The sequence below is a fragment of the Pristiophorus japonicus genome, chromosome 1 (assembly GCF_044704955.1).
Source record: "Pristiophorus japonicus isolate sPriJap1 chromosome 1, sPriJap1.hap1, whole genome shotgun sequence".
Taxonomy (NCBI): domain Eukaryota; kingdom Metazoa; phylum Chordata; class Chondrichthyes; family Pristiophoridae; genus Pristiophorus; species Pristiophorus japonicus.
The window spans coordinates 308,280,170-308,294,597 of record NC_091977.1 but is presented as its reverse complement, the minus strand read 5'-3'; the positions used below and the strand labels follow the sequence as shown (position 1 = coordinate 308,294,597).

At 43.5% G+C, this 14,428-nt stretch overlaps 1 protein-coding gene across 2 annotated transcripts in view; it reads right to left on the bottom strand.

The window, feature by feature from the left end:
- Positions 1-4,097, bottom strand: part of dspa (desmoplakin a) — an 86,379-nt gene extending 82,282 nt beyond the window's left edge. For both annotated transcript variants that reach the window (XM_070888543.1, XM_070888544.1), the window contains exon 1: positions 3,646-4,097. In XM_070888543.1, coding sequence (XP_070744644.1) covers positions 3,646-3,959 — 314 coding nt within the window. In that variant the 5' untranslated portion in view covers positions 3,960-4,097. The remainder of the gene's footprint in view (positions 1-3,645) is intronic.
- Positions 4,098-14,428: the final 10,331 nt, after the last annotated feature.

The following is a 14,428-nucleotide window of genomic DNA, read 5'->3' as shown; positions in this document are numbered from 1 at the left end:
ATTGGAAGTGGTCAAAAGAATGCGATACAGCATTCAAGGGGTGTAAAAGCAAATTGGTAGCGACCACCATGTTAATTCACTATAACATATCTAAGGAGCTAGCATGTGATGCCTCTCCATATGGAGTTGGGGTAGTAATCTCTCATGTATTAAGTAGTGGGGAGGAGAGACCAATTGCTTTTGCTTCACACACTCTCAGTGCCAGTGAGAGTAATTATGCGCAAATTGAAAGTCAGAAGTTTCACAAATACTTGTATGGTCGTAAGTTTACCATCGTTATGGACCATAAGCCCCTAACAGCAATCCTCCATCCAAAGTCCCCATTTCCAATATTAGCTGCAGCCCAAATGCAGAGATGGGCTTTGATTTTGTCAGCATATACATATGATATTGAATAGATGATCAGCTGATCACAGTAATGCTGATGCAATGCCTAGATTGCCTTCCCCATCACAAGTTACACCAGATAGGGAAGAAGTGTTTTATTTTTCATACATTAATGAACTGCCAGTCACAGCTGAAGAGATTGGTAGGGCAACCAAACGTGACCCAGTGATGTCAAAAGTGTATGAGTATATTGCAAATGGATGGCCAAACCAGGTAACAGACAAAGATACACATCCATTCTTCATTCGTAGGAATGAATTATCAGTCGATAAAGATTGTATCATGTGGGGTGCAAGAGTGGTTATACCAAATAAATTCAAGTCCAAATTATTAGGAGACCTCCATGACCAGCACCTAGGAATGTGCTTGACCAAGAGTTTTGCACACAGTTATTTATGGTGGCCAGGTCTTGGACAAAGATATAGAGTACATCGTGAATCAGTGTACGACATGTCAATCGGTAAGCAAGCAACCACCACCAGTTCCATTACAGCCGTGGAAATGGCCTCCCAGGGTGTGGCAAAGGCTACATATTGATTTTGCTGAGTTAGAAGGACAACAATTGTTCATTGTGATTGATAGCCATTCAAAGTGGGTTGAGGTGTTTCCAATGTGGAAAATAATAAGTAGTAAAACATTGGACATTTTACGAAAATTATTTTCTTCATTTGGCCTCCCTGAAGAGATTGTTTCGGATAATGGACCACAATTTTGTTCAGAAGAATTTGCACAATTCACGAGCAAAAATGGTGTGAAACATACCAAGGTTCCACCATACCATCCTGCTTCGAATGGTGCAGCAGAGCGCACTGTACAAAATGTAAAACGTGCCCTCATAAAACAAATGTTAGATCCAAATCCAAGGAAACGACAGTTGTCATTGGATCACAAATTGGCTAATTTTTTGATTACATATCAAAATATTCCTCATACAACTACTGGTAGAACACCAGCAGAATTGTTTCTCAAACGACAGTCATGAACCAGATTCTCATTGTTAAAGCCAAATTTGGCACAGTCCATATAAGAGACACAATTAAGACAGAAAGAGAATCATGATAAAGGTAGAGTAAAAGAGAGAAGTGTGAAATTAAACCAGAAGGAGAGAGTGAAGAACCATCACCATAAATGGTTAAAGTGGTTACCAGGAAGAGTGAAGATATGTGGTCCTCGCACATATTTGGTAAAGATTTTTGATAATGGGCAGGTGAGGTTTGTTCATATTGATCATATTTTACCTACAGACATGGAAGGAGTTGAAGGTGGGAATGATTCAATTATTTCTGACTCATCAGATAGTTTTGATATACCAGTAGCAAATCCTAAATCCAATGTACTGGAAACAAATCCAGGAGAGAATCAGATCGAAAGTCTGAGTCCGAATCAGGAAAACAAAGAGCCTAAAGTTAGAGTGAGTTCAAATGAAAATCAAGGAAATTCCATGGAGGAAAACTTTCCTCAGGATGAGCCTCAAAAGAGTTTAGATTCGACACCATGTTTGGAAGGTTCTGTTCAAGAGCAAAGGTATCCTCTTCGAAACAGAAAACAAGTGGTAAAGTTACATTTGTAAATATGGAAAAAAATAAGTTTATATCCTGTGTTATGTATAACATTGAAGTTATGTATGATGTTTGTTATGATGGCTTCTTCATTAAGGAGGGAGAAGTGTAATGTCTGTAAGCTTGTAATGTTTGTAGCTCCACACTGTGGATGTGGACGTAATGTGTACTGCAATTGCAGAGTTAATCATTAAACAGAACCAGGCAGATTCCGGAGGCTTCTGAGAGAGCTGCCTACCATGTTAGGAAACTGTGTGTGCTGTGCTCTGTGAAGATATCACATATCCCAAGGCACTTCTTAGGAGCATTATCAAACAAAATTTGACACCGAGCCACAGAAGGCAATATTAGAGCAGATGTAGGTTTTAAGGAGTGTCTTAAAGCAGGAAAGAGAGGTAAAGAGGTTTAAGGAGGGAATTCCAGAGCCTAAGGTTTTGGAAGCTGAAGGCAAGGCCGCCAATGTTGGAGCAGTTAAAATCGGGGATGTGCAAGACGCCAGAATTGGAGGAGCGCAGATATCGCAGAGGCTTGAAGGGCTGAAGTAGGTTACAGAGGTAAGGAAAGGCGAAGCAATGGAGGACACAGGCAGCAGAGTTTTGAATGATGTCAGGTTTATGTAGGGTGGAAGATGGGAAGCCAGCCAGGAAGGCGTTGGAATAGTCAAGTCTAGAGGTAGCAATGGCATGGATGAGGGTTTCAGCAGCAGATAAGGTGAGGCGGGGTGGAGTCAGGCAATGTTACGGAGGTGGAAATATGTGGTCTTTGTGATGGCGTAGATTGGTGGTCGGCAGCTCATCTTAAGGTCAAATACGACACCAAGGCTTGCAAACAGTTTGGTTCAGCCTCAGACAGTTGCCAGGGAGAGGGATGGAGTTTGTGGCGGGACCAAAGATAATGGCTTTGGTCTTCCCAATATTTAGTTGGAGAAAATTTCTGCTCTTCCAATACTAGATGTCAGACATCCAATTTAGAGAGAGTGGAGGGGTCATGAGAGGTGGTGGTGAGGTAGAGCTGGGTGTCACCAACGTACATATGGAAACATGAACAACAGACAAGGGTTTCAGATGAGTTGAAGCAGGGTCAGAGACGGGCAACGTTACCAAGGTGGAAATAGCCTTTCACTACCTCAAGATGTCCCAAAGCCCTTTACAGCCAATGAATTACTTTTGAAGTATAGTCACCATCGTAATGTAGGCCAGGACAAAAAAATCCTTACTCCAAGCACACACTAAAAAGTGTTTGTGAAAGTTTCTCTGTTTTTCAAGGTTATACAATAAAACTATAACCGTCTTATTTTAAAAATTGCAAATGTAGATTTCCAAAAAAAGGTGCGATTCTAGTTAGTGGCTGCAAATAGGCGACCTATTTAAACACATTTGACTTATATCATAACTTTCCATTACTAAAAAGGTGCAGCAAAGGGTTGACACGCCCACAGCAGGTGAGCCTCTCTCAACCAAGTGTCCATTTTGAAACACTCCAGGAACTGCTCGCTGTCTTGCATACACCCAGCAGCGATCATCTTTCTTTTCTCTCCCCACCCAAATCGAGTAAAAATTCTTAAACCGCAAACCCCCCCCCCCCCCCCCCCAGAAATATTTTAATAAGACATTAACAAAATAAACTTTGGCACACAAAGTTAGATAAGTTGCTTCAAAAAAAAATACTGAAGGGAGGAGGGAATTAAATTTCTCTTTACCCGGAGTAAAGGATTGAGTTGACTTTCTCGACGACCTTGGTCTCTGCCTGCTGCGGGTTCCTCGGGAGAGACATTATTCGGTTCCGAGTGTTTCCCAGCTGCTCATAACTTCTTGCCGTACCGTATAGCTGTTGTCCGGATAGGTGCAGGTTTCCTCCACCGCCACCTCCACCTCCTCCGGATTCCCGGTGCATGGACACGAACACCTCTTCCCCATCGCTGCGGGTAGAGAAGTCGCCACGCGAATGAACGGGGAAAATACGCTCGGTCAACGACTGTCGGTTCAGCGCCGACTGCGAGCTGCGAAAACTCATTGTGGCGGCGGCGGCACCGCTGCTCTCCACACAAAGTACTCCTCAGATAAAAAAACAACTCGCTATATTTTTTTTTAATCCAGCCGATTGCAGGGAAACGGCAGGAGCAGCCGAGGAACGACCCGCCGCCTCTGCGCCTTCCTGCGACACTAAGCGAATGATAGGAAGAATTCCCCTTTGACTCCAGGGCCACCGCCCCCGATTTTGGGTGCAGCAAGGTTCCGCCCTCAGCATCCGCCCACACCTGAGTAATAGCCGCCTGGCCTGGCCTCGCCTCTCTGTTCCCCAGACTACCACGCCTGTTGTCCTCTGGCAACAAAGTCTAGGGTGTGTTTTTTCACATATATATTAATGAAATAAAGATCAAACCATCTTTTTGTTTCTAACCAGGTGGAGTATTAATAAGAAGCATTATTTGTTGGAGTTAGTTGTGGGAGTTGAGGTTTTTATAGTGATGTTTGGTCCTGCTCATACCAAAAATGTCTACTTTCGCTGGAAAGTAAAGCGATCAGTGTGTAAATATTAAACCGGACCCAGTGCTGCATTTTGTGAAATAACGAAAATATTTATTTTAAGCGGGAGCCAGACTTCCATCGCACTCTAATCAATGGAAAGCTATTTAATGGCCAAAGTTTTGCCCAGCTCATTGAAGACTGGATGAAGTTTCCGCTGCTTCGCTCTGAAGTGCATAGTTTTTTTTTAATGATCAAATGCAAGTGAGGGAGTAAGGCACTGAAAACCTCGGTTCCGAAAATTGATCACAGCCTTTGAGCAATTGGGATTTAATCTGAAACAGGCTTTGTATATTCGTAATGTAATTAATCTCACACAACACTAAACAATTTAGCTACAATAAAAGGTAACGCGTTTCTGGAATAGTTAATCCGATCTTTCTGATGGAATGAAGGGTGTTAGACGTTGGAAGATTTTTTATAAACTGAAAAGCATATGATATTACACTAAGAATAATTTGTTAACCTCTCTTGATCGTGAAAACGGAGACCGCCGAAATTACCACATGCCTAAAAGCTCTGGTTAAACCAGACTGCCCACTTTTTGCAGCTGATATTCACTGGATGAAAGTGAGGCCGAACGTGTTTTAACTTATTTCTTGTTGCATGCCCTTCCCATCGCCTGTTTTACACACAGGCGTGCAAATAATCAGTCGTTTTAAGCTGAAGATGAGGGAGACTTAACCTTTCTTCGAAAATAAAAACAAGCTGTAAAAAATGAAGTTTGCGCTCTTCAGTCTGAAGAATGCTAATGCTACACAATAGAACTTTTTCCATATCTGGCTCCTAATGTTAGTAACACATTCCCATGTCAAATATAGACAGAGTTTGGTTAGATGGGGAGCAAATGTCATTCTACTCTGGTGGATAAACACCAACAGGGACTGGTTAGGCTGAACTGTTAACGAATTCATACGTAATTCATATGTAATAATCTGCCCCAGTTCCTCAACCTTTGTCTCAGAAATGTGTGGAAATCTCAGCAGGTCAGGCAGCATCTGTGGAGAGGAAGCAGAGTTAACGTTTCAGGTCAATGACCCTTTCTCTCCACAGATGCTGCCTGACCCGCTGAGATTTCCAGCATTTTCTGTTTTTATTCCAGATTCCAGCATTCGCAGTATTTTGCTTTTGTCTCAAAAATGTGTACTCTTCATCATTCCATTGTCCATGCCAGCCATCCTTCAGCCCCTCTGAGTGAGATTTGGTCAATTAGTGACAAGTGTTGGCCTGCGCACCCATGCCCACTTCAAATTGCATTGAGACTGATTAAACCCATTTAAAGTAGAATTTTTACCATCAGCAAAGAGGTGATTTTCATCCCGTCATTTTGGATTAGACTTGACCCACTTTCCAGTGCCTACGATCCCCTTTTTATTCCCCGTGGACCTTCCATTGCATTGTTTATGGATAGACCAGGGCTTGAGCACAGTTTCTGAATATTTACCACAGCTCAATTCTGAAATCCAGCAGTACCTGCTCCCACTCTGAAGCTGCGGCCAATCTGTGGCAAGATTTCCCCACAATTGGCCCTAAAATCTTGATCAATGAGGAAGAAGAAAACCGACAAACGCATGAAGACGGAAATCGATGGCCATTTTAGACAGGCGCCACAGTCACAGACTGCAGTTATACTTCATTTGGTGACCAGCCGAAGCAGATCTCTGGAGCGGATCTCACTCCACTTGATTTTACTGTGTTCTGGAGTCAGAGCAGGATTGTAACAATAATGCTGCTATGTAAAGGATATTAATCGAAGGGTATCAGGAGAAGTCCCCTTCATAGCGAGGGGATTTGAGTACAGGGGCAGGGAGGTGTTGCTACAGTCGTACAGGGCCTTGGTGAGGCCACACCTGGAGTATTGTGTACAGTTTTGGTCTCCTAACCTGAGGAAGGACATTCTTGCTATTGAGGGAGTGCAGCGAAGGTTCACCAGACTGATTCCCGGGATGGCGGGACTGACCTATCAAGAAAGACTGGATCAGCTGGGCTTGTATTCACTGGAGTTCAGAAGAATGACAGGGGACCTCATAGAAACGTTTAAAATTCTGATGGGTTTAGACAGGTTAGATGCAGGAAGAATGTTCCCAATGTTGGGGAAGTCCAGAACCAGGGATCAGAGTCTAAGGATAAGGGGTAAGCCATTTAGGACCGAGATGAGGAGAAACTTCTTCACCCAGAGAGTGGTGAACCTGTGGAATTCTCTACCATAGAAACATAGAAACATAGAAAATAGGTGCAGGAGCAGGCCATTCAGCCCTTCTAGCCTGCACCGCCATTCAATGAGGTCATGGCTGAACATGAAACTTCAGTACCCCCTTCCTGCTTTCTCGCCATAACCCTTGATCCCCCGAGTAGTAAGGACTTCATCTAACTCCCTTTTGAATATATTTAGTGAATTGGCCTCAACTACTTTCTGTGGTAGAGAATTCCACAGGTTCACCACTCTCTGGGTGAAGAAGTTTCTCCTCATCTCGGTCCTAAATGGCTTACCCCTTATCCTCAGACTGTGACCCCTGGTTCTGGACTTCCCCAACATTGGGAACATTCTTCCTGCATCTAACCTCTCTAAACCCGTCAGAATTTTAAACGTTTCTATGAGGTCCCCTCTCATTCTTCTGAACTCCAGTGAATACAAGCCCAGTTGATCCAGTCTTTCTTGATATGTCAGTCCCGCCATCCCGGGAATCAGTCTGGTGAATCTTCGCTGCACTCCCTCAATAGCAAGAATGTCCTTCCTCAAGTTAGGAGACCAAAACTGTACACAATACTCCAGGTGTGGCCTCACCAAGGCCCTGTACAACTGTAGCAACACCTCCCTGCCCCTGTATTCAAATCCCCTCGCTATGAAGGCCAACATGCCATTTGCTTTCTTAACCGCCTGCTGTACCTGCATGCTAACCTTCAATGACTGATGTACCATGACACCCAGGTCTCGTTGCACCTTCCCTTTTCCTAATCTGTCACCATTCAGATAATAGTCTGTCTCTCTGTTTTTACCACCAAAGTGGATAACCTCACATTTATCCACATTATACTTCATCTGCCATGCATTTGCCCACTCACCTAACCTATCCAAGTCACTCTGCAGCCTAATAGCATCCTCCTCGCAGCTCACACTGCCACCCAACTTAGTGTCATCCGCAAATTTGGAGATACTGCATTTAATCCCCTCGTCTAAATCATTAATGTACAATGTAAACAGCTGGGGTCCCAGCACAGAACCTTGCGGCACCCCACTAGTCACTGCCTGCCATTCTGAAAAGTACCCATTTACTCCTACTCTTTGCTTCCTGTCTGACAACCAGTTCTCAATCCACGTCAGCACACTACCCCCAATCCCATGTGCTTTAACTTTGCACATTAATCTCTTGTGTGGGACCTTGTCGAAAGCCTTCTGAAAGTCCAAATATACCACATCAACTGGTTCTCCTTTGTCCACTTTACTGGAAACATCCTCAAAAAATTCCAGAAGATTTGTCAAGCATGATTTCCCTTTCACAAATCCATGCTGACTTGGACCTATCATGTCACCATTTTCCAGATGCACTGCTATGACATCCTTAATAATTGATTCCATCATTTTACCCACTACTGAGGTCAGGCTGACCGGTCTATAATTCCCTGTTTTCTCTCTCCCTCCTTTTTTAAAAAGTGGGGTTACATTGGCTACCCTCCACTCGATAGGAACTGATCCAGAGTCAATGGAATGTTGGAAAATGACTGTCAATGCATCCGCTATTTCCAAGACCACCTCCTTAAGTACTCTGGGATGCAGTCCATCAGGCCCTGGGGATTTATCGGCCTTCAATCCCATCAATTTCCCCAACACAATTTCCCGACTAATAAAGATTTCCTTCAGTTCCCCCTCCTTACTAGACCCTCTGACCCCTTTTATACCCGGAAGGTTGTTTGTATCCTCCTTAGTGAATACCGAACCAAAGTACTTGTTCAATTGGTCTGCCATTTCTTTGTTCCCCGTTATGACTTCCCCTGATTCTGACTGCAGGGAACCTACGTTTGTCTTTACTAACCTTTTTCTCTTTACATTCCTATAGAAACTTTTGCAATCCACCTTAATGTTCCCTGCAAGCTTCTTCTCGTACTCCATTTTCCCTGCCCTAATCAAACCCTTTGTCCTCCTCTGCTGAGTTCTAAATTTCTCCCAGTCCCCAGGTTCGCTGCTATTTCTGGCCAATTTGTATGCCACTTCCTTGGCTTTAATACTATCCCTGATTTCCCTAGATAGCCACGGTTGAGCCACCTTCCCTTTTTTATTTTTACGCCAGACAGGAATGTACAATTGTTGTAATTCATCCATGCGGTCTCTAAATGTCTGCCATTGCCCATCCACAGTCAACCCCCTAAGTATCATTCGCCAATCTATCCTAGCCAATTCACGCCTCATACCTTCAAAGTTACTTTTCTTTAAGTTCTGGACCATGGTCTCTGAATTTACTGTTTCATTCTCCATCCTAATGCAGAATTCCACCATATTATGGTCACTCTTCCCCAAGGGGCCTCGCACAATGAGATTGCTAATTAATCCTCTCTCATTACACAACACCCAGTCTAAGATGGCCTCCCCCCTAGTTGGTTCCTCAACATATTGGTCTAGAAAACCATCCCTTATGCACTCCAGGAAATCCTCCTCCACCGTATTGCTTCCAGTTTGGCTAGCCCAATCTATGTGCATATTAAAGTCACCCATTATAACTGCTATACCTTTATTGCATGCACCCCTAATTTCCTGTTTGATGCCCTCCCCAACATCCCTATTACTGTTTGGAGGTCTGTACACAACTCCTACTAACGTTTTTTGCCCTTTGGTGTTCTGCCCATATAGATTCCACATCATCCAAGCTAATGTCTTTCCTAACTATTGCATTAATCTCCTCTTTAACCAACAATGCTACCCCACCTCCTTTTCCTTTTATTCTATCCTTCATGAATGTTGAATACCCCTGAATGTTGAGTTCCCAGCCCTGATCATCCTGGAGCCACGTCTCCGTAATCCCAATCACATCATATTTATTAACATCTATTTGCACAATTAATTCATCCACCTTATTGCGGATACTCCTTGCATTAAGACACAAAGCCTTCAGGCTTGTTTTTTTAACACCCTTTGTCCTTTTAGAATTTTGCTGTACAGTGGCCCTTTTTGTTCTTTGCCTTGGGTTTCTCCGCCCTCCACTTTTCCTCATCTCCTTTCTGTCTTTTGCTTTTGCCTCCTTTTTGTTTCCCTCTGTCTCCCTGCATTGGTTCCCATCCCCCTGCCATATTAGTTTAAATCCTCCCCAACAGCACTAGCAAACACTCCCCCTAGGACAGAAAGTTGTTGAGACCAATTCACTAAATATATTCAAAAAGGAGTTAGATGAAGTCCTTACTACTAGGGGGATGAAGGGGTATGGCGAGAAAGCAGGAATGGGGTACTGAAGTTGCATGTTCAGCCATGAACTAATTGAATGGCGGTGCAGGCTAGAAGGGCCGAATGGCCTACTCCTGCACCTATTTTCTATGATTCTGTGTTTCTAATTCCATAAACTTAAATTTCACATCAGAAAACGGACCGAAAATTTACCGTAAGGCTTCCGGCTCACTTCCAAACTGCATTGCATTTACCAGTTTAGAGTATGTTCACATTTACATAAACTAAGCCAAACTCTTTTGGGGATGTAGTTCACTATTGTAGCCTCTTCTTGCCAAAGTTATCAGTTATCAGTTTTAATTCGTTACGGGTGAATGTAGATTTACTACTATAATAACTATTATAATAACTCAACATCAGTTTTCTTGACTTCATACAGGAGACAGTTACCTTCAATGTCTGAGATTAATGCAAAGTTAGCCAGGCTATTTTAATGTTAGATTCCTTGTTTAGCTAGCAGGCTAACAGCTTTGAATGACAAGGATTCGGCATATTGCTGATAAGCTAGTAGCTTTACACCTTGTTCTACCAGATTGGTTGTTGAGAGTTGGGCAATCCACCTCCTCTATAACATAGAAACATTGGGCCCAAGTTTCCACAGGATAAAAAACGGCTGCCCCTCCGAGCTGGGCGCCCGTTTTTCGTGCCGAAAACGGCGCCGGAAAAAAAACGCGCAATTCTGGAGCACCCTGCAGCTCCATGTCTGCTTGCCTACACTCGCGCCAATTTTGTAAGTAGGAGGGGGCGGGTACCATTTAAATTAGTTTTTTTCATGCTGGCAACCCTGCACGTGCGCGTTGGAGCATTCGCGCACGCGCAGTGTGAAGGAAACATTGGCACTCGGCCATTTTTGTAGTTTTTTGTAGATGTTTAATTTTTGAACATTTTTTAATAAAAGCACATTGCCATCAGCACTGAGGCTTCTTGCAGCAGTGAGAAGGCTGCAGGAAGCCTCAGAAAGTTGAGGCAGCCGTTTCCCTCCCCCCCGCGCCCGCCGTCGGGAACGGCTTCCTCCTCCCCCCCCCCCCCCCGCGGGAACGAACGGCTTCCTCAATTCTCCCTGGCTGAAGCACTTTCACACAGGTAGGAAGATGGTTTATTTAATCTTTTCTTTGCTTATAAATTTTTATTCAGGTTGGATTTATTTGTATAATATTTGTGTAAGTATAAATAAGGATTTATTATAGAATTTAATGACTTCCCTTCCCCCCCCTCCCCCCCCACCTCGTTCTGGACGCCTAATTTGTAACCTGCGCCTGATTTTTTAATGTGTAGACAAGGTTTTTTCAGTTCTACAAAAATCTTCACTTGCTCCATTCTAAGTTAGTTTGGAGTACGTTTTCACTGTGGAAACTTTGAAATCAGGCGTCAGTGGCCGGACACGCCCTCTTTTGAAGAAAAAATTCTGTTCCAAAGTGAAACTGTTCTACCTGACTAGAACTGCAAAACAAAATGTGGAGAATTGCGATTTCTAAGATAGTCCGTTCTCCACCAGTTGCTCCTAAAAATCAGGTGCAAATCATGTGGAAACTTGGGCCCATAGAAACATACAAAATAGATGCAGGAGTAGGCCATTCGGCCCTCCGAGCCTGCACTGCCATTCAATGAGTTCATGGTTGAACATGCAACTTCAGTATCCCCTTCCTGCTTTCTCGCCATACCCCTTGATCCCCCTAGTAGTAAGGACTACATCTAACTCCTTTTTGAATATATTTAGTGAATTGGCCTCAACAACTTTCTGTGGTAGAGAATTCCACAGGTTCACCACTCTCTCAAGTTTCTCCTCATCTCGGTCCTAAATGGCTTACCCCTTATCCTTAGACTGTGACCCCTGGTTCTGGACTTCCCCAACATTGGGAACATTCTTCCTGCATCTAACCTCTCTAAACCCGTCAGAATTTTAAACGTTTCTATGAGATCCCCTCTCATTCTTCTGAACTCCAGTGAATACAAGCCCAGTTGATCCAGTCTTTCTTGATATGTCAGTCCCGCCATCCCGGGAATCAGTCTGGTGAACCTTCGCTGCACTCCCTCAATAGCAAGAATGTCCTTCCTCAAGTTAGGAGACTAAAACTGTACACAATACGCCAGGTGTGGCCTCACCAAGGCCCTGTACAACTGTAGTAACACCTCCCTGTCCCTATACTCAAATCCCCTCACTATGAAGGCCAACATGCCATTTGCTTTCTTAACTGCCTGCTGTACCTGCATGCCAACCTTCAATGACTGATGTACCATGACACCCGGGTCTCGTTACACCGCCCCTTTTCCTAATCTGTCACCATTCAGATAATAGTCTGTCTCTCTGTTTTTACCACCAAAGTGGATAACCTCACATTTATCCACATTATACTTCATCTGCCATGCATTTGCCCACTCACCTAACCTATCCAAGTCACTCTGCAGCCTCATAGCATCCTCCTCGCAGCTCACACTGCCACCCAACTTAGTGTCATCCGCAAATTTGGAGATACTACATTTAATCCCCTCGACTAAATCATTAATGTTCAATGTAAGCAGCTGGGGCCCCAGCACAGAACCTTGCGGTACCCCACTAGTCACTGCCTGCCATTCTGAAAAGTACCCATTTACTCCTACTCTTTGCTTCCTGTCTGCCAACCAGTTCTCAATCCACGACAGCACACTACCCCCAATCCCATGTGCTTTAACTTTGCACATTAATCTCTTGTGTGGGACCTTGTCGAAAGCCTTCTGAAAGTCCAAATACACCACATCAACTGGTTCTCCCTTGTCCACTCTACTGGAAACATCCTCAAAAAATTCCAGAAGATTTGTCAAGCATGATTTCCCTTTTACAAATCCATGCTGACTTGGACCTATCATGCCACCTCTTTCCAAATGCGCTGCTATGACATCCTTAATAATTGATTCCATCATTTTACCCACTACCGATGTCAGGCTGACCAGTCTATAATTCCCTGTTTGCACTCAAATGCACCTCTGGGGACATCTGTAGGAATTAATCTCCACCTGTGGTCATCGCATTTCTTCCCTTTTGGATTGTCGCCTTCTGGTATATTGAACAACAACAGCAACTTGTATTTATATAGTGCCTTTAATGTAATGAATGATCCCAAGGCACTTCACAGGAGTATTATGAGATTAAAAATTTGACACCGAGCTGCATAAGTAGAAATTAACACAGGTGATTAAAAGCTTGGTCAAAGAGGTATGTTTTAAGGAGCGTATTGAAGGAGGAAAGAGAGGTGGCGAGGCAGAGAGGTTTAGGCAGAGAGTTCCAGAGCTTGGGGCCTCGGCAACAGAAGGCACAGCCACCAATGGTTGAGAGATTATAATCAGGGATGCTCAAGAGGGCAGAATTAGAGGAGCGCAGACATCTCGGGGGTTTGTGGGGCTGGAGAACATTACAGAGATAGGGAAGGGCGAGAATTAGAGGAGCGCAGACATCTCGGGGGTTTGTGGGGCTGGAGGACATTACAGAGATAGGGAAGGGTGAATTTTGAAATCGAGACGTTGCTTAACTGGAAGTTAATGTAGGTCAGCGAGCACAAGGGTGATGGGTGACTGGGATGGTGCGAATTAGGACACAGGCAGCCGAGTTTTGGATCATCTCTAGTTTACGTAGAATTGAATATGGGAGGCCAGCCAGGATTGCGTTGGAATAGTCAAGTCTAGAGGTAACAAAGGCATGAACGAGGGTTTCAGCAGTGGATGAGCTGCAGCAAGGGGGGAGACGGGTGATGTTATGGAGGTGGAAATAGGTCGTCTTAATTATGCTGCAGATATGTGGTTGAAAGCTAATTTCGGGGTCAAATATGACACCAAGGTTGTAAACAGTCTGGTTCAGCCTCAGACAGAAGTTGGAGAGAGGGATGGAATCAGTGGCTAGGGGACGGAGTTTGTGGCAGGGACTGAAAACAATAACTTCGGTCTTCCCAATATTTAATTGTAAGTGCTGTAATATCTGGACTATGTCTAATTTCTCTTTGCTATCAGAGATTTGAACTGTTAAATAACACTATGATATATTTTAAATGTTTTGAGTCCATCAGACAAAATGCGCTCAAATCTTCCAAATAAAGCCTTTCTTTTCCAACAAACCATCTACTCCAAATCTTCTCGCATTTGTGCATCAAAAGTATAATGTTTTATCCTTTGCTCTTGAATTTATAGTATAAATATCCCTTTTTGGGCCACTTAAAAAAAAAAATCACTTTTTAAGTCACTTTCCAGAACTAAACAGGCAATTTACTATTATTGCACATCTGAAACGGCTCGCAACAACAAACATGTGGGACTATGAGCCTTACATTAATCTTTGTGTAACTCTTGCTAATCCTTACTGCTTTTGGATTTCTTCTGCCTACATTGCTGATTTTTGGGTCATATTTGCACTAATGTATTTTTTTCACTCTCCCTTTCTCATTACAGTTTCATTTAAATGTTTTAAAGTTTCAAATTTGTCCTCTGAATTATGTCTTTCCCAATTCTGATAATTGTTTTCCTCCTGTATAGGTGTCCGCTCACTTATCATTTCAGTTATG